The 23,071-nt window shown below is 39.3% G+C and overlaps 1 protein-coding gene across 8 annotated transcripts in view; it reads right to left on the bottom strand.

The window, feature by feature from the left end:
* LOC123517607 (tyrosine-protein kinase RYK-like) overlaps positions 1-23,071 on the bottom strand; it is a 314,372-nt gene that overhangs the window by 19,398 nt on the left and 271,903 nt on the right. For all 8 annotated transcript variants that reach the window (XM_045277879.1, XM_045277877.1, XM_045277878.1 and 5 more), the window contains one exon: positions 22,345-22,451. In XM_045277879.1, the coding sequence (XP_045133814.1) occupies positions 22,345-22,451 (107 nt within the window). The remainder of the gene's footprint in view (positions 1-22,344; positions 22,452-23,071) is intronic.

Below are 23,071 nucleotides of genomic sequence, written 5' to 3'. Positions count from 1 at the left end.
AACAAAGGAGACTGGAATATGAAAATGTATTAAATCAAGTTCTGAAACGGGTTCACTTATCGTAAGGAATATCAGATGCGTAGTTACTGTTACGTGTATTGCCACAGCAAAGAGTGACGTCAGTTCCAGTACTCCTTCGTGGAAACTTTGAGCTGGCGCGGGTGTTGTGTAAGGCCTCAGGAAGTCTTGTCAATATACGTGGCTGAGAAAAATTCAGGGTTTCTCAATCTTTTTTCGGCAGTGGCGCCCTCCTAGGTAATTTGAGTTCTCGTGGTCCCTCCCTAACTTATTACATCTTAGAAAGTAAATATAGTAACGATCGTTGTTAGGATAGAACTGTGGACTTAAAATTCCATACAGGTACCACTACATACACGAACGTGCTCTGACAGTGTGACTCAATTCGTTAGCGCTGCCTTATGTTAACTTGTAAGCATGGAAAAAAAATAGTGTAAAAAAGTAAATAAATAATAAAAAGAAGAAAAAAGGCAGATTAAAGTTGTGTTTTCTCAGGAAAAAAATAAAGGACAAAATGACTCAAATGGGACAGAATGTCCGTAAAGGGACAAACATAGCAACTCTGAATCCAGTGTTGCCAACTCATGGGAAGTGAATGTTACCAGGATTACAACAAAAAGACGCTGGAGTCGCTACATGAAGCAGTAGAACACCTGACAAGAAAACATCAAACAAATATGAAAATATTAAAATTTTATGAGCAACGCAAACATAGGAAGCCCTGTCGTCCCCCCTTTTCCTAATTTTGTTCTGTGGCCCCTGAAAATCTCTCATGGTCCCCACGGGAGCCATATGGCCCACGCTGAGAAACCCTACACTAAATGGAACGGAAAAATCTAACTGATGACTCCCGAACTCCTTTGCTACAGTACCTTGACAGCATAGTTACAGTATTACATGGGACCTGAACCGCCTAGCTAGTATTTCAAGGTACCCTAACAAATGATCTACAATACTTCAGGGCAATTTAAGAGCTTAGCTACAGTATTACATGGCACCTTAACCGCTTACCCACAATACTTCGAGGCATGTTAAGCGCTTATTTACAGTATTTCATAAGCTTCTTAACCAATGACGATGTTATCCATTCAAACAACACTTTCCGCAACGTATAGCAACTCCCTAAACTCTCTTTACAGTGTGGTGGGACCTTTAACAAAATGATCACGTGGTGTCTGATCACTTACCGCGTCAGCAAGATTGGTATGCATGACAATTACTCGACGTGATGCTGATATGCTGATCTATTTTCCATACTATAATATACAACCATCCATAGTGTACAGGGCTACCAACTGTTGCCACTGAAATCACCAGCCGTGTTAATTATTGTCGCATATTGTGACTGAAGGCAATAAAGATACACAGTCAGTTAGAGCGTGGATGGGAGAACACTAATAATGGACTCGCAATCACTGTACTAAATGATGGCGATGGTGATGATGACAGTGACAACGATGAATATAAGAAAAGAAGACCCAGCGAATATACCGATGTTATGATTAGAAGGTGGAAATAACAACCTAAATAAAAAGAAAGCTACATCGGGAGAAGAATAAGAAAAAAAAATATTGAAGAATGACACAGAAAATAATAAAGAGAGAGATGAACACAGACGAATAAAACGAGTGCAAGAATGAATAAGAGAAGGAAGAAAGAAAGGAAGGACAGAATGAGCGAAGGAAAGGAAAGGAGGGTACTCGTCCTATAGGTAAAGGGGAGGTAAAGAAGACCTCGAGTTGGGTGAGGAAGAGACAGGTGAAGCGGCTCAGGTAGGTAAGTTGGACAAGTTTATACGACGTGACTCTCAACTTTGTGTTAAGCTGTTAAGGGGAGTATCATGAGAGAGAGAGAGAGAGAGAGAGAGAGAGAGAGAGAGAGAGAGAGAGAGAGAGAGAGAGAGAGAGAGAGAGAGAGAGAGAGGAGGAAAGACGGAGTTTATTTATTTATTTTGTGTGTGTCCTGGCCTATAGCGCCTACAGGTACCTTGAAGAGTATTTGGAAGCGCTGTTTTCCACCCATTAGTGGCGCAGGCAATTTTATTTACAGTGGTAACCATATTAGGGCCCATATTACCACCCAAGCGCTCTTTGGTGTAACCACCTAGAACCTGGTTATCATGGTGACATGTAGGTAACTTTAAACCACTCGACAAATGGCAAAGTGTTAGGGCGATATGTGGTGGGATTCGAACCTACGCGTAGACGTTTGCCAGATCCCACGTTCACCACCTAATCCTTTACGCCACCGCATAGTTTGTTGAGCTTTCGTTTTTGTGTGTGTGTGTGTGTGTGTGTGTGTGTGTGTGTGTGTGTGTGTGTATAAAGACGCTTTAACATCCCCCACACACACACCTATACAAAAACACTTAAGGTAAAACAAGATAAAAATAGAAAAAACACGCATAAATTGAACCAACGAAGCAAATAAAGGAAGAAAGAATGAAGGGAGAGGGAGAGGGAGGAAAGGGACACAGAGGGGAAAGGAAGGGAAAGGCTAAAAGGAAGGGAGACGAACAGGTACTAATGAGGTAGGTTAGATTTTATACCTGGAATCTTTGATCACTCCTGTTCGGATAAAAGAACCGAAATAAAAACTTTTGGCAGGCGATGAAGCAGGTAAAAGAGAGAGAGAGAGAGAGAGAGAGAGAGAGAGAGAGAGAGAGAGAGAGAGAGAGAGAGAGAGAGAGAGAGAGAGAGAGAGAGAGAGAGAGAGAGGAAAATGGGATTAGTATCAGACAAATCCATTTAAGGTTCACCTGCCAACGTGTCGCTGCCGCCCGTCGTGCTTCCAAAATCCACACACACGATCTAAATAACTCAATCTACATGTGATATAAATGAACAGCCTGGCATATGATTCAAATGACGACGTGGAGAGCGAAAATACATATGCGCCTCGCCATCACCACCACCACCACCACCACCAAAACAGTTAAAAAAAGAAAAAAGAAAATAAAAATGTTCTACCTTTTTTAAATGTATTATATATGAATGTTCTGTCAGTGAAATGGGCGTATATGCAATTTTTCCGTATATATCATCATCACCATTATTATTACTACTATTATTATTTGCAGGTGAAAATACTAAAGAGTGATTCTTCTGATAGATTTCTTGTTAGCCATGAATAAAAAAAAAAAAAAACACAAGTCGTATTATCCATAAATCAAAATACACGCCATTTGTCAAAATTACGAACAATTTAGCTCATTCTAGTGAGTAAATGTTTGCTTTGAATACTGTTGTTCTTTTCTTTCGTTATGAACTAAACTAACAACAAATATGAGAGAGAGAGAGAGAGAGAGAGAGAGAGAGAGAGAGAGAGAGAGAGAGAGAGAGAGAGAGAGAGAGAGAGAGAGAGAGAGAGAGTGACAAATTTTTCCTGGAGGCAAACATTATGGCGCCAGAACGTTCCCGAAGCCGAATTTTTAAGTCCCTCCGAATTCTCCAAGGAGGCAGAGTTGTTGGGAGCCGAATCCTCTTAGCCCAGCGTCCCTCCTGGTCCCGCGACACAAGGCCAGGGCAGAGCGGAGCGGGCCAGGGACACCAGAAGGAAGGAAGGAAGGAAGGAAGGAAGGAGAGGACAGAGTGTGCTATGTGTAAATATTTTCCTTCTACCACTACGATTACTTTTACTGGTGCTAATGATTACTACTACAACTATAACTACTACTACTTCTACTACTACTACTACTACTGTTACCACTATTGCTTCTCATTATTTTGGCTGCTACTGCGACTACTACCATTCTACCATAACCACAAGTAATACTAACAACAAGAGCAAGAAGAAGAAAAGAACAACAACTATTACTTCCACTAATTCATTTCATACAACAAAATAAAAAAAATTCCTTTACGTTCAGCGAGGGAAAAAGGAAAAAAGGGAAAAAAAAACCCAACAGCCAAGCCTTCTTTCCTTCTTCCTTCCTTCATCATCACTTTCCGCGTTTTCTATCATATTTTTCCTTGGCGATTTGAAAACCCTCTGGTGCTGACTGCGAGAAATCTGCAGCATCTCTCTCTCTCTCTCTCTCTTCTTATCAAAGAAAACTTAAGCTGTCAGAAGGAAGGGATGCCTGTCATTCACCTCTCCAGCAGTGATTGGAGAGAGAAAAGAAGGAAAATTGAAGACATGAAAAAAGGAAGGAAGAGAGGAAGGGAATACGTATTGCTGATGGGGTGAAGAGAGAGAGAGAGAGAGAGAGAGAGAGAGAGAGAGAGAGAGAGAGAGAGAGAGAGAGAGAGAGAGAGAGAGAGAGAGAGAGAGAGAGAGAGAGAGAGAGAGAGAGAGAGAGAGAGAGAGAGAGAGAGAGAGACGTCCCCAAGGTTTGTTTGTTCCACTTTTGATACTTCTCTAGGCCAAAATTACAAAAGGCCACAGGAACACCACTAACTTTTACTCTTCCTCCTCCTCTTCTTTTTCCTCCCCCCTCCTCCTCCTCTTCCCCAGCCCCTTACTGGCACACCTCCGTACATCGCCTGCAGGGGGTAACTGCCGAATTACGCCGCCTTCAAAAGTCACTTAAAACTTTTCTAATAGCTAAGAGAAACTCAATTTTCCTACACCGAAAATCCTTACATCCTATCCTATCTTTCCATCCACTTCTTCTTCATCATCATCATCATCATCATTGTTCTCGTTTTCTTCCTTGTCTTTTTTACATCTTTATCTTGTATCTTTTCATTTTTCTTATATTATTCCTTCATCATCATCATCATCATCATCATCCTTGTTCTCTATCCTATTCTTCTTTTTTTTCTTTTCTTATCGTTATCCTATTTTTTTCTTCTCTTGTTCCTTCCTTTCTTTCCTTCCTTCTTCTTCATCATCGTTCGTGTTCTTGTTGTCTTCCTTATTCTTGTCTCTTCTGTCTGTTCTTATCTTCATTCTACAGCTTTTCTTATTTTTCTTCTCTTATTCCATCCCTTCCTTCATCATCATCTTTGTTTTAGTTGTCTTCCTTATTCTTCTTGTTTCTTTTGTGTTTCCTTATCGTTATTCTATATTATTGTTTTCCTTCTCTTCCTTCCTCTTCATCATCATTCTCGTTCTTGTTCTCTTCCTTATTCTTGTTTCTTCTGTCCTTCCTTATCGTTATCCTGCATCTTTTATCTTATTTTTCTTCTCTTATTCCTTCCTTTCCTTCTTCTTCATCTTCATCCTAATTCTTATTCTCTTCCTTATCCTCCTCCTTTCTTCTGGCTCTCTTTATCTTCATCCTATATATGTTTTTAATTTTTTTTCTTTCTCTCATCTTCTTTATTCATATTTTCTTCTTCCTTTTATCTTTTCTTATCAACATCCTACTTTTTTCTTTTTTTTCTTCTTATTCATTTTCCCTCTTTTCTTTTTTCCTTTTCTTCTTTCTCCTCCTTTCGTTCTAAATACACTCATGACCTTACCTCTTATTTTTTTTCTTCCTCCCTCTCTTATTCCTGTTCCTTCCTTCCTTCCTTTGACTCCCTCTTGTTATTATTATCTTTATTTTTCCCCCAGATTGGCTTCCTCGTCCTCTTCCTATTATTTTCTTTAATCCTTTTCTTCTCCTTCTCCCTTTCTTTTATTGGCCTTGCGCTTATTTCCTTTCCTCCTTTTCGTTCTTTCCATTTCTCTTTTCCTGCTCTTTTTCTTTTACTTCTCCTCCTTGCTCTTCTTTCCTATCCTTCACTTTTTCTTTTTTTTTCTCCTCCTTTTCTTTCTTTTACTCACTCGTCTTCGTTTCTCTCCTGTTTTTCTCCTCATATTCCTCTTCCTTCATCCTCTTTCAACTCCTTCTTGTCTTATTTTTCCCACGTGGTCTTGCGTCCTCCCATCCAGGCTCCCATGATTCCCTGTCACGTCAAGATTACCCAAATTATTGAGTTGCTCCTTTTCCCACGGAGAGTCAGCGAGGGGAAGAGGTGGGGGGAGGTGTGATAATGAGAAAATATCTTGCACGCACACACACACGCACACGCACACACATAGAGCGAGAGAACTTTATCATTATCTTATTGGTCGATTTAGAGAGGAATTTCTGTATCTCTATCTCTATCTCTATCTCTCTCTCTCCTTCTCACACCCAAATAATTATCCTAAGAGTCCCACTACAGTTTCCAGTGTGAATTTCTTGCCTTTCCTGTGACACTTACTCTTTTTTTATATTCTTCACAATGGAACGTGGATGACACTCAGGCAAAAAACAAACCCAACCACTCACACTCACACTGACACACACGTACACACACCAGGCGGGCTCGTAACAATAACAATAACAAAGAGGAGGCGTAACTCGAGGCGACTGTCGGGGAGGTGAACGAGAGAGCTGTCGTCCTGCCTCACACACCCGCCGCCACAGGGAGGGAATGCGCGGTCGAGGCAGGGACGGAGGGAGAGGAGGCAGGTGGGAATGCATTGAGGGAGGGAGGGAGGTACTGGGAGGGTGAAAACTGTGTGGAAAGGCGTTGATGACAAGGGAGAGTGTGTAAGGCAGGTGAAGGAGCGAGGGAGGGAGAGAAAATTATAACGAAGTGGGATGAGAGAGAGAGAGAGAGAGAGAGAGAGAGAGAGAGAGAGAGAGAGAGAGAGAGAGAGAGAGAGAGAGAGAGAGAGAGAGAGAGAGAGAGAGAGAGAGAGAGAGAGAGAGAGTATTAAGAAAAAAAGAACAATGGAAAGTAGGTAGGGAAGAAGAGAGAGGAGAGGAAAAAGATACAGTACAAGAAAAAGGAAAAGAAAAAGAAAAAAAGAAAAGAAAATTAGAAACAAAGGAAAAAAAAAAAAACATACGAAAGAAAGATGAGAAGCTGTCTTTGCTCTCTCTCTCTCTCTCTCTCTTCTATGGCTGTCAATACGACACACACACACACACACACACACACACACGATAAAGGTAAATGACTATTATTCTTTTACGATCAGGAAGAAATATTTGAGACAGGAAAAATAAAGAAAAACAGAGAGAGAGAGAGAGAGAGAGAGAGAGAGAGAGAGAGAGAGAGAGAGAGAGAGAGAGAGAGAGAGAGAGAGAGAGAGAGAGAGAGAGAGAGAGAGAGAGAGAGAGAGAGAGAGATGTAAGAGCAAAGAGGGAAAAAAAAGGGGGGCAGGGGAAAGCCGAGAACACACCTCAGAGGGGATTAAGTAACGCCAGTCTCATTAAGGCTTAAGACGCGGGAAACAGGGATGGAGGGAGGGAGGGAGGGAGGGAGGGAGGGAAACAATGTAGAGGGAGAGAGGCAGGAGGAAAAAGAAAAGGGGGAGGGGGGGAAGGAACATGAAGGGAGGTAAAGGATGGCATGAAGAAAATGGTGAAAGTGAACTGGAGTGAAATTTAGTTAGGAGGAGAGGAAGTAGAAAGAAGAAGAAAAAAAAGGAAAATGTGGAAGAAAATAGAGGAAAAGTAGGGAGTGAAGGAAAGGAAATAACAAAAAGAACCCAGCAACAAGAAAATGAAGAAATGTGACGTCAATAGACAATACCAGGATAAAAAAAAAAACTGAAGGACAAAATGAGAGACTGAGTGAGAGAATACGAAAAATGGAGGTGAAGATAAGAAAATATACAGAAATTGACTTTGTAAGGAATAGATAGAAGTGCGAGGGAGAGTGAGCGAGTTAGTAGTGTTGAGTGAAGGTAAACAAGTGACTGAGTGGTGAAGTAAGTGAATGAAAGAGAGGAAGATAGAAACATAAAAAGAAAAAGCTGGAGATAAAAGTGTGTGAGGACGAGAAATGAGAGACAGTGAGTGAGTGAGTGAGTGAGTGAGTGAGTGAGTGAGCGAATGGACAAATGTAAGGGAAGAGAAAGTATACATAAAAAAAGAACACTAAGGAAGAACAAGGAGGGAAATTAGGAAGATATTAAAAATGAAAGTACTGTGTAATGGAAACGAAAGCTAAGGAAATTAATACAAACGAAAAAAAAAAAATATACAAGGACAGTAAAAAAGAAAAAAAAATGCTTCGTGGAGGAAAATAAGACAGGAGAAAAAAAAAAAAAAAAAACAAGACAAGATAAAAAGTGTTGAGCAATGAAAACGAAAACACGAAAGAAGGAAAAAGGAAAAAAGAGGAAAAAAAAAACACGAAAAGGTAAAAATATATAATTTGTGGAAGAAACAAATAATAATAGTACACATGACGAGGAAAAGAAGAAGAAGAAGAAGAAGAAGAAGAAGAAGAAGAAGAAGAAGAAGAAGAAGAAGAAGAAGAAGAAGAAGAAGAAAACAATATCGTACACTTGAAAAACAACAACTACAAAGCACAAAGAATAAAACAAACTGGAGAGGAAAGAGTAAGAGAAAGAAGGAAGGGAATGAGTAGGAGAGCAGTACAAGAATGAAGGAGGAACACTACTCTGCTACTCCACTACTAAAACAAGGTGCGGGATGGCGAGGCAGGCAGGAAGTGAGGAAACAAAACATGAGAGAGAGAGAGAGAGAGAGAGAGAGAGAGAGAGAGAGAGAGAGAGAGAGAGAGAGAGAGAGAGAGAGAGAGAGAGAGAGAGAGAGAGAGAGAGAGAGAGAGAGACTGTATGTGTGTTCAACGGTCGTCTGCTGGTCACCCAGCCAGTCTTCCCCATTACGGAACGAGCTCAAAGCTCATACTGACCGATCTTCGGTTAGGACAGAGACCACAACACGCATCTCAGCACACACCAAGACGACAGGGCCACAACTCCCCGAGTTACATCCCGTACCTATTTACTGCTAGGTGAACAGGGGCTACACATTAAGAGCCTCACCCATATTCCTCGCCACCAGCGGGATTCGAACCCGTGCCTTCTCGGTTGTGAGCCGAGCGTGCTAACCACTACAGTACGCGGTGTGTGTGTGTGTGTGTGTTTCACTGTTTCACTGTTTGATCTGCTGCAGTCTCTGACGAGACAGCCAGACGTTACCCTACGGAACGAGCTCAGAGCTCATTATTTCCGATCTTCGGATAGGCCTGAGACCAGGCACACACCACACACCGGGACAACAAGGTCACAACTCCTCGATTTACATCCCGTACCTACTCACTGCTAGGTGAACAGGGGCTACACGTGAAAGGAGACACACCCAAATATCTCCACCCGGCCGGGGAATCGAACCCCGGTCCTCTGGCTTGTGAAGCCAGCGCTCTAACCACTGAGCTACCGGGTGTGTGTGTGTGTGTGTGTGTGTGTGTGTGTGTGTGTGTGTGTGTGTGTGTGTGTGTGTGTGTGTAGTCCTACATACATGCATAAAAAGATTTAAAAACATACATTTCCGTACACTAAAACTTTATATTAAAAGTGATGTGAGAGGCAAAGAGAGACGAGGAGGGATAGAGGCGGAAAAAGGTGCAGCTGCCTGGAAAGAAAGAAAAATAAAAAAAAAAGAGGAAAGAAAAAAAAGGAGAGGGGAAATGTAGAAACGTTGGATGTGAAGTGTTTTGGTGTTGATGGAGGGAAAAAATGGTTTATGGGGCTTCCTTTTCACGGAGCAGTTTTTGAAAATTTCCCAAGATTTAGCGAGGTATTTTTTCTCCGCCCCCTTCTAGTGCATCCTCCATTATTTTTCCTTCATCCATCCAATTTTCGAATAAAGACGTAAAATTGAAGATAAATAAAAAACAAATGAAAAAAAAGTACGCAGTCAAGTTAATTATTTGTTACTACTACTACCACCACCACTACTACTACTACCACTACTACTACTACTACTACTACTACTACTACTACTACTACTACTACTACTACCACCACCACCACTACTACTACTACTACTACTACTACTACTACTACTACTACTACTACTACTACTACTACCACTACTACTACCACAACTACTACTACTACTACTCCTATTTCTAAATCTCTTCCTACTAATAAACAAAAATAACAAAAGAATAACAACTGCTGCTACCATGTACTACTAAAACAACAAAACAACCACAAAAACAACAACAACAACAACAACAACAACAACTACTACTACTAAAACAACAAAAACAACTACAACAACAACAACAACAACTACTACCATTACAAGAAAAGATAATTAATTTCCACTTTCATTTATTGTACTTTTTTGTTCTAATTTTGCTAACATATCTTTTCATGCGAGTAGATACAGAACCCCCTCCCTCTCTCTCTCTCTCTCTCAATCATGTTTGTCCTTATGGAAATCTTTCGAAAGTTGAGAGAGAAAGAGAGAGAGAGAGAGAGAGAGAGAGAGAGAGAGAGAGAGAGAGAGAGAGAGAGAGAGAGAGAGAGAGAGAGAGAGAGAGAGAGAGAGAGAGAGAGAGTTTACATAAGGGGTTAATCTGCGTGTCGGGTACAATGTGTATGGGAGGGAGGGAGGAAGGGAGGGTGGAGGAAACTTAGGAGGTAGTTGGGAGTGTTGAGGAGGGAATGATGGAAGAGCCAGGAGGAGGAGGAGGAGGAGGAGGAGGAGGAGGAGGAGGAGGAGGAGGAGGAGGAGGAGGAAAATGATAGAGGAGAGTGACAAGAAAAAGTCAAGTGCGATGATGGAAGAGAAATTAATAGAAGGGAGGAATCAATGAGAGAGAGAGAGAGAGAGAGAGAGAGAGAGAGAGAGAGAGAGAGAGAGAGAGAGAGAGAGAGAGAGAGAGAGAGAGAGAGAGAGAGAGAGAGAGAGAGAGAGAGAGAGAGAGAGAGAGAGAGAGAGAATCTAAAATAATATATGAGTAAAGAAGTAATCATGAAATCCCGAGAAAGGAAAAACGGCAATGGGAAACACACACACGCACACGTACACGCACGCACACACACACACACACACACACACACACACACACACACACACACACAGATAATATGCGAAAAAACTGAGGTAATTCCTGTTTTCTATTCGTTTTGACTCAAATTTAAGACTCCTCCTCCCTCTCCCTCCCTCTCCTCTCTCTCTGATTGGGGTCTTGCGGGCGTAACACTGAAGGAAAGCGACGGAAGAATATGTATTAATTACAGGCCGATTAGAGTAACGTCAGCCTTTGGAAAAATACTCGAAGTCATAATTGGAGACACGACTGTTAATCACGTTACGAATAGTTATCTAATTAGAGATGCAGGACGTGGATGCAGGAATATGAGACCCTGTTTGTCAAATGTACAGAAATATTGCACCCCCCCTCTCTCTCTCTCTCTTTCTCTCTAAATCGTAGTTACTCTATAATAAACGTTAACAAGACATCAAATATTTCTCTCATAATTAAAATACAATTAGCTAAGTGACTAATACAAGACAAAACTTCATTACCGTTAATAAACATCCACATGACCGTCATTTACTATTCATCACCATCAGCCTCTATTTACACCACTAGCATGACGAACTTTTTTTTTCAACCTCCTCCACTCATCCCCGTTGGCTACTCCCTAATACGTGTTCGCCTAGTATGTATTACCTCTCCTTCAAGTTAATCATCCCTGCTTTCTTTTGTTGCTGTATCAAACTACAACAATCCGCGATACATTACCATCCCTATGTTCGTGTTCCAGTCCATACCAACGCCTCGCAGAGATACACTATGTACTGCACCGGTTTTGTTTATACCTAGTGTGATAGTGATAGCGATATTCAGAATCATTAAACAATATAACTAAAGGAGGAATGGCAGTCGTCTATTTCTGATATGAAAATACAAATATTACACTTTTTCAGGCCAGAACAAGAGTAACTCCAATGTCAGAATCATGGAATATGTCACTTAAATCCCAACAGCTGCAGGCCTTTTTTCATGCGCACAAACGTCGTGGATGTACTCTTGCAATGCGCAGCGAAACTCAGCAGCGTGTATTACATCAAAGATCTCAGTGCTAGAGTAACGGAAAACACGATTTTTACAGCTATGCAATACGGCAGAGAGCAAAGCTGATGGTATTATATTGGCTCTGCTGACGGAAAGACTTGAGATTTTTTTTAACAGAAACGCAAGAGAAATTTTTACACGAACAAAACACGACAAAGTAATGCTGTTTGAATTATGGACTTTACTGATAGAAATACTTGAAAATTTTTGAGATGACAAAATTACCGGCTCTTGTGATAGCAACACCTGGGAAAATTTTAACAAGCACGATACAAAAAAGATACTGCTGATAGAATTATGGACTTGAATAGATAGAAATATTTGAAACTTTTTGTTGAAAGAGAAGATGACACAGTTGCCGACTCCCTGATAGCAACACCCGAGAAATTTAGACAAACACAACACAACAAAGCAATGGTGATAGAATTATGAACTTTTATGGATAGAAATACTTGAAAAATTCTGACTTAAACAAAACACGGGAAAAAATGAGTAAATAAAGAAAAGAGTAAAGCAGATAGAAATAAATGATCTGCACTAATATAAATACCAAACCATACTATTACTATTTCACTGATCTACCCATTTTTTTTCATCTAACATTAACAAAAACACAACAAAACAAAACAGCAAAGGTGATGGAAATGCAAACTAAGAGGAACACAACAAACACCAGAAACACAAAAAAACACAGCAAAGGTGACGAAAATACAAACTAGAAATAGAGAAAAAAATTACAAACACACCAAAACAACAAAACAGCAAAGCAAAGATGACGGAAATGCAAACCAAGATATCATACAAACACACCAACAACTCCAAGACACCAACACCACCTGGACTGTCATCCCCACGAGCAGCAACCAGCCAAGCAGCAGCAGCAGGGGGAGTTGGGAAGACACCATTAAACTTTACATTGTTAATCATCGATATCGTCACGGAACTGATTAAACTCCAGCACTGTAGCAGCGCACCTCCATTAAGTCTGGCGGGATGAACAGCACCGTCACTTCACTAAACGAGGCGTAATCTTGGGCACAAACAGTACAGAGAAGTGTGTTTTGAGTTGGTCTGCTTGCCTGCTCTTGTTTTGTCAATGGTAAAGGTATTGGTGTATATGTACGTTTGCTTATGTGATTTTTTTTTCTCTCTCTCTCTCTCTGGTGGACAAAATTTAACGCTTTCTATTTTTGGTTTTGTTCTGTATGACCTTTCTCTTCTCTATTAGTGTTTCTTCGTTACTCTCTCTCTCTCTCTCTCTCTGTTTTTCATTCTGTACTACACTCTTCTTGTCAATGTTTATCTACCATTCGCTCAATACTGGTAACTTGATTTCATAACACGCACATTTTCTTACTCGTGCCCTCCTCTCTCTCTCTCTCTCTCTCTCTCTCTCCTTAATCACCGTCTTCCTCACACATGCACACTCGCCCACACACTCCCATCACTCTCCTCACTTGCTTAACTCCTTCCTAACACCCACCCACACTCACACAACACCTTCCTGCCTCCTGTTTCTTGTGCAGCAACACCAACACTGCCTCTACTTATCTTCCTCCTGACGCAGCCTCCCTCCTTTGCTCTTACTCTCTTCTCATTGTTTTTTTTTTTTTTTTTAAAGGGGGATGAAGAAAAGTAGGTAAGGTAGCTAAAGAGAAAGTGGGTGGGAAGAGAAGGGGTGAAATAAAGTAAGAAGATAGCTTGTGGGCTTGACCACATTGCTATGAATAATCTTTATTTTTCATCTTTTGTTCATTTTTTTGTTTTCTTTTATTCCTTTTTTTCTTTATTCCTATTATTATTGTACAACTTTAAGTATAATTATCAACATACAATTTACTCTGCCAGAACCACAGCTAATAAGCCCTACCTTACCAGACTGTTGACAAATTATAATTTACATATGCTGTTTAGTACATGATTTTTAGACATATATATTGTTTTATTGTCAACAGAAACACATCTGTCCTACTCATCGCGACTGGCAGAGTTAACATTTCTTATTTTTGTATGTTTGTGTGTAGAGCAACATGAAGTGTATTAAGTCTCCAGCAGAAACACATCTATTACCCTATCAACAGTGTCGGCCTTAATTATGAAAAATGTACATCAAATTTTATTAGAGTAGAAAATTATTTTAACATTGTCTTATGAACTAGTGTATATAGGTAGTGGGTCTTCAGAGTTGATGATGTAGGACTTTGGGAACCATGTGTGGTTGTAGGTAAAGCGTTGTGTCAGCTGCTCGTAATGGTCCGGCTCCGTCCTCTGAATTTTGCTCAAATTTTTTGTGCCTTGTTGTGTAGTGTAATGTGTAATGTTTAGTGGTTTTATGTTGTATTTAATGTGTAAGTTTTCAGCAGTTAGTGGTCTGTCATCCTCGTTAAAGTTCACAAATCTTAAAGTATTATTTACTATTACTTGAAGCTTTCTTTTCTGTGTTAGAGAAGTGGTGCAGAGAGGAATAACTGGATACTCTATTATTGGTAGTAATAGTGTTTTTATTAAAGTCAGTTTCAGCTTTGGTGTTAGGTTAACAAATCTTCTTAAATTAGCCATCACCGCATTGCCTTTATTTTTAACTTGAGCAGTATGACCTAACATCCCGTTTGTTTTTATAATTAATCCCAATACTTTTCCCTCTTTACTATGTTTTATTTCTCTATTGTTGACTATAATAGTTTTTGTCTTTTTTTGTGCTATTGGTATTAGCTTGAATTTATCTTGGTTTGTTCTTATTTTCCATTTTTTCTCAAATTTGTTTATTCTGTCTATTTCTCTTTCCATTTTCAGTTTTAGCATGTTTTTAGACTTCCTTTGTGTGGTTACGATCTGTGTTATGTCATCTGCGTACAAGATGTCAAGACAGCCTGGACCCGCAGGTGGGAGGTCATTGGTATACAGTGTGTACAAGGTGGGAGATAACACACTTCCCTGGGGTACGCCACTTAATATTTGTATATCGTTACTTATTTCTTCTCCTATTTTTATTTTTGCACTTCTGTGGTCTAGAAAATTACAAAGTGTTTTCTCAAGTATTGTTGGTAATAGTAGGTGAGTGAGTTTGTACTTTAGACCATTTAACCATTCTTTGTCAAATGTTTTCGCAACATCTCGAAGCACAACATATACTTGGTTTTTATTTGCTAATGCATTAGCTATCGTTTCATGTATGATTGTGATTGCCGTGCTTGTACTCTTTTGTGGCCTGAAACCATGTTGTCTATCTTTTATTATTTCATTATCATTTAAAAAAGCATTTAATCTTCCTTGGATAATTCTCTCGTATATTTTTCCTGGTACCTCTAGTAAGGAAATGGGTCTAATTTATAGGATTTAGAGTACTTTTCTTTCCTTTAGGGATAAATTTTATAATTGCTTTTTTAAAACAAGTTGGGAAGTATCCTGCAGAAAAACAAGCATTAAAAATGTAAACCAATTGCTGAATTGTTTTGTCTGTACATTTTTCAAGTATATCTTTATTTATTTTTGATTCTCCAGGTGCTTTTTTCTTCGATTTTCTTAAGTATCTTATAATTTCATTTTTTTCTATTTTCCTGGTGTAGAAGTTTTCATTATCGAGTCTAGTTAGGTTACTCTCATTATATGGTTGAAATCTATTGTGAAAGATATTTATGTAAGTATTAATATGCTCAGAGTGAGCTGCATCAAAATTAGCTTCCTCTTCATCCGTGATTCTGAAGATATTCTTCCAAGTATTTTCCATAATTTCACATTTTTCTTTATCTGTGTAATATCTATTACCGTCAGGGTCTTTTAAATAGTTTGCATGTATTAGATTTTTTTTTTATTCCAGAAAGCCTTACTATCTTTACTCGTACTAATTATGTTATTTACATTGTCTTCCCAGTTTTGATTCCATACATCCTTACATTGTGTTCGTAATTCAAGTCTTTTTCTTTGGTATTCATTGTAATTGTCCCATGTCCATCCTTGTTGTTCTGCACTTTGTTTTAATCTTGCAAATTGTGTTTCAAGTAGTTGTATTTCTGGGGTTTTCCTTAATTGATATATGAATTTATATTCAGTTTTAGGTATATATTTTTCCATTGCTTCTTTTATTGTGTCAATCCACTTTTTAACTTCAGTTTTAATTTCATGTATACTACAATTGTTTAAGTCTTTTACTTCTATTTTATGGTCTAAAACTGTTTGAAAAGCATCCCAATTAGCTTTATTTAACTTGTATACTTTAGGTTGTGGAACGATAAAAGGTTTTGTAGCAAGTGTGAATTTTATAGGAATATGATCTGAGGATGTTATATCTCCCAGTTCTATGTTCGTATTCAAGTAGTGATGTTTGTTTGCGAATATTTTATCTGGATTTGTAGATGCTCTATGACTTAGATACGTTGGGAAATGTGGTCCTATATGTATCATTCTTCCTCAATTTATCAATTCAAACAAACTTTTACCAACTGTGTTTTCATTGTTGTTACCAAAGTACCTGTGGCTTCCATTAAAGTCTCCTATTATATACGTAGGAATATTATTATTTAGCAATCTATAAAAATCAGGGAGAGGAACATATGGTCTGCGGGGTGGTAAGTATGTGGTAGAAATTATAATTGGGCCAAGTGATGTTTGTATTTCAACCGCTAGTACATCTGTATCAAAATCATCAAGTAATTTATGGATTATGTTGTATTTTAAGGAAATTGCTGATCCGTCTCATCTGCAAGAGATTCAGTGGTGTTTATTTCATAAGTTTTATACCCGGGTATTTTAAGTGGTTGATCAGATTTTAGTCCATGACTATTTATTAGGATTATATCAGGGGCTTCTTTCAAATATTAGGGGATAAGGGAGTACTTGTTAGTTGACCAGTGTAGCACATTATGTTAGATTATTACAAGTGTGTTAATTAAAGCGATTTTTCCTTGTCGTGGATCTCTGGGTATGGGAGACCTTTCTGCTTTGCACCCTGATCTAATTTTCCTAAATACATCTTTGTCTACAGCCAGCCAGCATTCTTTTAATCTTATATTTCCTTCTACCACAGCAGCAAAAACCTCTTCCTCTGTGTAATGACTATCATCATATGTCCATTTATACGTATTATTTTCCAGTCCTTCTTCTAAGTCTTTATGGCCAAAATTTTTTCCTTGAGGCCAACCTTTTTCTTTAGTTGTATATAGTTTAAGTCCTATGTCTTTTGCATGCCATTCTTCTTCCATCTCCACTATTCCACCAGTCGCACCCTCTGCATCACTTCCCTTACTTACAGAGTCTTTCCTTTCTTTACTGTCTTTCTTTAACTTTGTTCTAGTTCCTGTCTGTGTTTGTTGTTGTGTTTGTGGTGGTATGTTTAGGATTTCCTTTGAGTTTGGTGTTTCAGGCACGATCATACTTGGTAGGTTGTTGGCCTTCAGTATTTTGTTAAGTTCCTCAGAGTACGATCCAGGCTTTTCAATGTTTTTGTAGTGAGCATTGGCGAAACACATATGGATTTTTAAGGTGTCATCCCGTGTGATTGAATATGATGGCTGACTTTGTAGGGCTAGAGTGTGTGGATGTTGTGTAGCTCTAAATTTTGCAGTGTCAGCAAATGTCATTTTACTTTTTTTCTGTTTCTTCCTTTCTTTTATCTTTGATCAGAGTTTTCTTTACTGGGCATTTCATTGCCATGGTGCTGTGGTCACCATCGCAGTTAATACACATTTTAGTATTTGCTTTACACTGAAACCACAAATGTCCCTCAGTGCTGCACTCAGAACAGATCTTATAGCTTGGTTCTTTTGGGCAGTCTTTAGTGGCATGGTTATCTAGAGTGTAGCACTTCATACATGTTTTTATGTGAATATAGGTTTCTTGTTTAATGTCTGAGGACGGAACACTAAGGTTGAAGGCTAAGAGACCTTTTTCACAGCATTGTTTTGCTAGTATTGTTTGGTTAAATGTTACTTTGATGGTAGATGAGTTAGGAAATTTATATACTGAGTTGATCTCATCTCCTATCCAGACATTTTCTTTTTGAGTTCTGTTATTATTGCATCTTCATCTCTGTCATATATCTCTTCATCTAGTCTTGTCAGAAGTACACTCTTTTTGACTTTAAACTGGGGAGGAATATTAGCTGTAAATCCATTTTTCTCAAGTTCTTGTTTTATTTCTTTACTGAAGATTTTGTCAGCATGATGTTCGTATTCAATGAGTAAAGCATATCCATCATTAGCAGTGAAAGGTTTGACTACATTTATTCCATTACTGGCCAATATTCCTAGCAGTTTTTGCTTACTTTCTCGGTTTATTGAGTCTCTGTATTTAAACTTTATCCGTATCATGGTGTGGGTGTACCATAGTACCTACAACGGTCACACTAAGTGTATGTGACCGCTGCCCCGTGAGGGTCGTTAACCTAACTGTCAGCTTCCCTAAGGCCCTGTGCACTGTCTTCCTTTAACCATCCTCTAAAGGGACCCCTTCATGAACTGCCTAATTGACAGATCTTCCGGGTTCAGCGTCCTACCAAAAGTGCACAAATCTAAACGGGCGTAAAAAAATCTTGAAGTGAGGAACAAGTGTTGGGTCGATGTCAAGCAGTAGTTGTAAGAAAAACAGAGTCAAGCGGCAGCCAAAATCAGACAGAGTCCGCGATCCTCGCCAGAGACAGAGTCCCAGAGAGTAGTGGCACCTCTAAGCTGAGACAAAGTCTCGATTCACCACCCGGTACAGGGACAGAGTCCACAAACACGGCAGGGTAGGCAGAGGAAGTGTTGTTGCGGTGGCGTGTGCGTGCATTTACAGCAGTGGAGTGCTTCCATTGGCCTCCTTCCCTTCCCTTCTTTATATCATAGTGTTCTTCCTTCGTTCTCTTCTTCATATACTTCCTATTCTCTCTCTTTTCCTTCCCTTCTTCCTTCTCATAAGTTTCCTTCAATCCCTTCCATTTCATCCCTCCTTTTCTTAGCTTCTTTTCTCCTTTCTCCTCATATACTTTCTATCTTTCTTTCCTCTCTCTCTCTATTCCGTTCCTCCTCTTCATTCACTTTCCCCCTCCCTCCGTTCTGTTCCCCTAATACTCCTCATACGCTTCCTTTCCTCTTTTCCTCCTCCTCATGTACTTCCTTTCTTCCTTTCCACTGTGACCTTCCATTCCGTTCTTCTTTCTCTTCCTCTGTTACATTGTTCTTTCTCATACACACTTCCTTTCCTCTCTTCAATCATTCCCTCCTCCTCCTCCTTATACGCTTTTTGTCCTCTTTTCCTCCTCCTTTTCGTGTACTTTCTTTCCACGGTGACCCTCCCGCTCTTCTCTCTCTTCTTCCGTTCCGTTTTCCTTCTCTTATTTCCTTTCCTATCTACATTCCGTCCTTCCTCCTCCTCAAACACTTTCTTCCCCGCTCCTCCCACACCCCCCTCACTCTTTCTCTCTCTGTTTCCTTGTCACTAAAAAAGTCGTAAGGTATTTCAAGAACGCACGCGCATTTTTTTTGTCTTTCTTTTCTTATCGTTCTTTCAAGCAGGCCTAGAAGGGTGTGTGGAATGGTGGTGGTGGTGGTGGTAGAAGGATGCTTGTTGCTGCTGCTGGTGCTGCTGCCGAGGAGTGTTACTTAGCCTTGTGTTTGAGCCTTCTGTTTCCTCTTCCTTTTGTTATTCTTTCAAGTATTTCGCTGTCCAGATTGAGTTTTGTTAATTTTTTTTTGTTTCGTTAATTTTCTGAAGGACAAGGAGATATTAACAGGCATATGGTGGGTGAGAGAGAGAGAGAGAGAGAGAGAGAGAGAGAGAGAGAGAGAGAGAGAGAGAGAGAGAGAGAGAGAGAGAGAGAGAGAGAGAGAGAGAGAGAGCACGTGCACTTTACTATAATGAGAAAACGGCTTCGGGTAACTCTCATTTAACTTGAGAACAACTGCGCATCACAACAAACTTTCCGAGCCTCGAACGCTTAACTTCTGGTGTTGATTGCTTTGAAAGTGACCGCGTTACGTAACAATTATCTGGCGCGGAGGTGCTGGTGCGGCTACTGTTGCTTCTACGGGACTGGCCTACGTGTTGGTGTCTTTAATTCCTTCAATACTACAACGCTTTTTTCTTATCACGAGTTTCAGTTATGGTTATACGGTTTTCTTTACATTATGAACTGTCTATGGAGGTCAGAAGATTAGTGGCCAGTCTTCACTATTCTAATCCCCCAACATAAGTTTCTGAAGCTGTGTAAAATCGCCAAATAGTAATGAGATTGAATATGAAACCACATCATAGTACTGAAGGGTTTAATGAGAGGCAAGAAGAGAAAACATGAAGAAAAGTACATAAGAGTGTGAAGAAGCATTCATCTGAATAGTATTTGAGGTACAAGATTTTCACGCTTCATTCAAAGGTCGGATAACAGATAAAAATGACATTTGTTAGAAGCAGAGAGAGAGAGAGAGAGAGAGAGAGAGAGAGAGAGAGAGAGAGAGAGAGAGAGAGAGAGAGAGAGAGAGAGAGAGAGAGAGAGAGAGAGAGAGAGAGAGAGAGAGAAGTACTTATGAGTGTAAAAGGAGCATTCTTCTGAATAGCATTTCAGGTATTAGATGTTCACGCTTCATTAAGTCAAAGGTAACACACTCAAACAGCAAATACAATGTCATTAGTTAAAAGCAAAGAATAAAAAAAAAAAAAAAACTTAACAGTGCGAAGGAAAATTTTTCTGAATAGCATTTAAAGTATAAGGTATTGACATTTCATTCAAAGGCAACACACTCAGATAGCAAATAAAATCATTAGTTAGGAAAAAAGTAGAAGAAAAGTACTTAAGAGTGTAACGGAGCATTTTCTGAGTAGCGTTTGAGGTCTAAGATGTTCACGCCTTATTCGGTCAAAGATAACACATTCAGATACCAAATTAAAATGGCATTAGTTAGAAGGAAATAGTAAAAAAAAGTACTTTCGAGTGTGTAAGGAAAATTTTTCTGAGTCCCATGTAAAGTGTATGTAAGATGTCCACGTTTCATTCTAAGACAAAACATTCAGCAAATAAAATGTCACTAGTTCGAATCCTAAACTCATTCCCTGAGGTTTAAGGAATAAGGATCTAAGATGGGCAGCAGCAAGAGATCCAGCAAGGCTACCAATCACACAAAGGTCATGGGTCAGTCACTGAGCGAACGCGGGACCCACAATACACCAGCCGTGACCAGTCTCTCAAGTGACTCACTAACGCTCCAGTGACGACTGTCTTCCCAGGCCACACAGGAGATTAGTCACGTTTTCATAGGTGTTTTGTTTTCATTAACTGTGAATATTACATAAACACCTTTGAAAATACCAACAGCTTTCTTTACAACGTGTTAAAAGTTGTCTTCTAATGGCACACGTTATCTATAAGGGTTTTGTTTTCATTAACGGTGTGAAATATTTGATTTTTTTTTACTATAACAACATAAACGTTTTTGTATATATCAATAACTTTTTGACAGGATGTTAAAAGTCGTATTCCAATGCCAAACAGATGATTAAGTCTGTTTTTCATAGTTGTTTTGTTTCCATTAACGGTGCAGAGTAGTTGAATTATTGCTATGATTACACAAACATCTTTGAAAATGTCAGTAACTTGCATTACACTGTTAAAAACTGTCGAGATGAGACTCCAACACAAAGACTACTTGTCTTTATCTTCTTTATTATCGATTGTTCTTATGTCTTGTCCTGAAATGTAAAAAAAAAAAAAAAAAAAAAACACAGTAGCAGCAGCAGCAGCAGCGCTGCCTAGATAAAATGGACGTATTTTTAAACCTTTCCTCGTTCTTTTCCCTCATAACCTCAAACAGACTCTACGTAGATGAAGTTACTGAGGATTTCGAGAATACCTTCCAGGATTCTCGTGGTAGTTTAACCCTTTTACTTCTACTTGTCATCCTTCGTTAGCGTTCCTAGCTCTATAAAAACTGTATGCGTGGAGAGACACAGGAGATAAAAAAAAATAAGGTACTCGTACAAAGAAAGTAAATTCTGGGGAACGAAATGAAAATAAGATATAAAGAAGGTAAATTTTGAGATAGGTGATAAAACTTAAGTATAAGAAAGACAAATTAAGAGACAAGATAGAGATAAGGTGTAACGAAGGTAAATTTTGTCTTTTTAAGGTACATAAATATTTACACAAGCTTAGCACAAAAAGTGTCTAATAACTTATAGGTATTGTCTAGCACCAGTCAAAAAGATTAACAACGATTCAACACCAAACAAATCCACCGCCATCCAACCCCCCACCCCCCAAAAAAAAATATATATAAAAAATAAAAAAATAAATAAAATAAAATAAATGAATAAATAAATAAATAATAAAATAAAGAATAAATAAATAAAACACTCACTAGAACCCAACCAACCATCTATTTGAACATTGAAAACAACCCTTCGTAAACATCAGACGGCACAGGAACCACACAGATCCACCACGACACACTAATCCACCACCAATAATCACAAGCTCAACCCGTCCACGCCCACCAGACCTTACATCACCACCACATAATAGCAAAACACAACAAATCCCAGAGACAAACCGTACCGTGGGGCCAAGGCAGTTTAGAGAGCTCACCTAAAGGTATCAGGTTGGATCGGCACAACGCCTTTGTTGGAGATGTTCAGTTGAGGAAGTGCCATCGCCTCCCCGTTGTTGTAGTCGATGTGGGCCATGTACTGCATCTGAGGGAGAGAGGGGAGGAGCGGGAGTTAGTGCATCGTCAGGAAGGAAGGGAAAGGGGCGTTTAGAGAGGAGTAGGAACAATACACTTGAGGAATGGCAGTGGACGGCAAGGGACGGCAAGGGACACGGTGACGCGGGATGGACACACGAGGGGAAAAGTAGAACATCTGCTACCGGGAGTGAGTGAGGGGAGGGGAGATTTACGTGAAGAGGAGAAAAAGTAAAGGCACGATACATGGACGGTGGATGAGGCGAGGTGCTCATATGCTGGAAAAAAAAAAGAAAAAAAGAAAAAAAAAAAGAGAGAGAAACAGGGAAGAAAAACTGGAAACAAAAGGATATAAAAATGAGGCGTAACAAACTCATCTAAACTTTCCTTGCAAAAAACGAACTGACAACTTTACTAAACAACGCGCATAAGAAGAAAAAAAAAATAATAATACTGAAGAATTAATAGGAAGAGAGGAAGAAGAAAAAAAAAAAAAAACTCGTGGATATGAGATAAAGGAAAAAGAAATAGAGAGAGAGAAAGTGCGAGGACAGGAATAAAGCACTGACAGACACAAGTATTGAAGGGAAGCGTGACAATAACTGAATGAGGAACACGAACAGGGACAGG

The sequence above is a fragment of the Portunus trituberculatus genome, chromosome 42 (genome assembly GCF_017591435.1).
Source record: "Portunus trituberculatus isolate SZX2019 chromosome 42, ASM1759143v1, whole genome shotgun sequence".
In the NCBI taxonomy this organism is placed as follows: domain Eukaryota; kingdom Metazoa; phylum Arthropoda; class Malacostraca; order Decapoda; family Portunidae; genus Portunus; species Portunus trituberculatus.
This window is presented reverse-complemented; position numbering and strand designations above follow the sequence as displayed.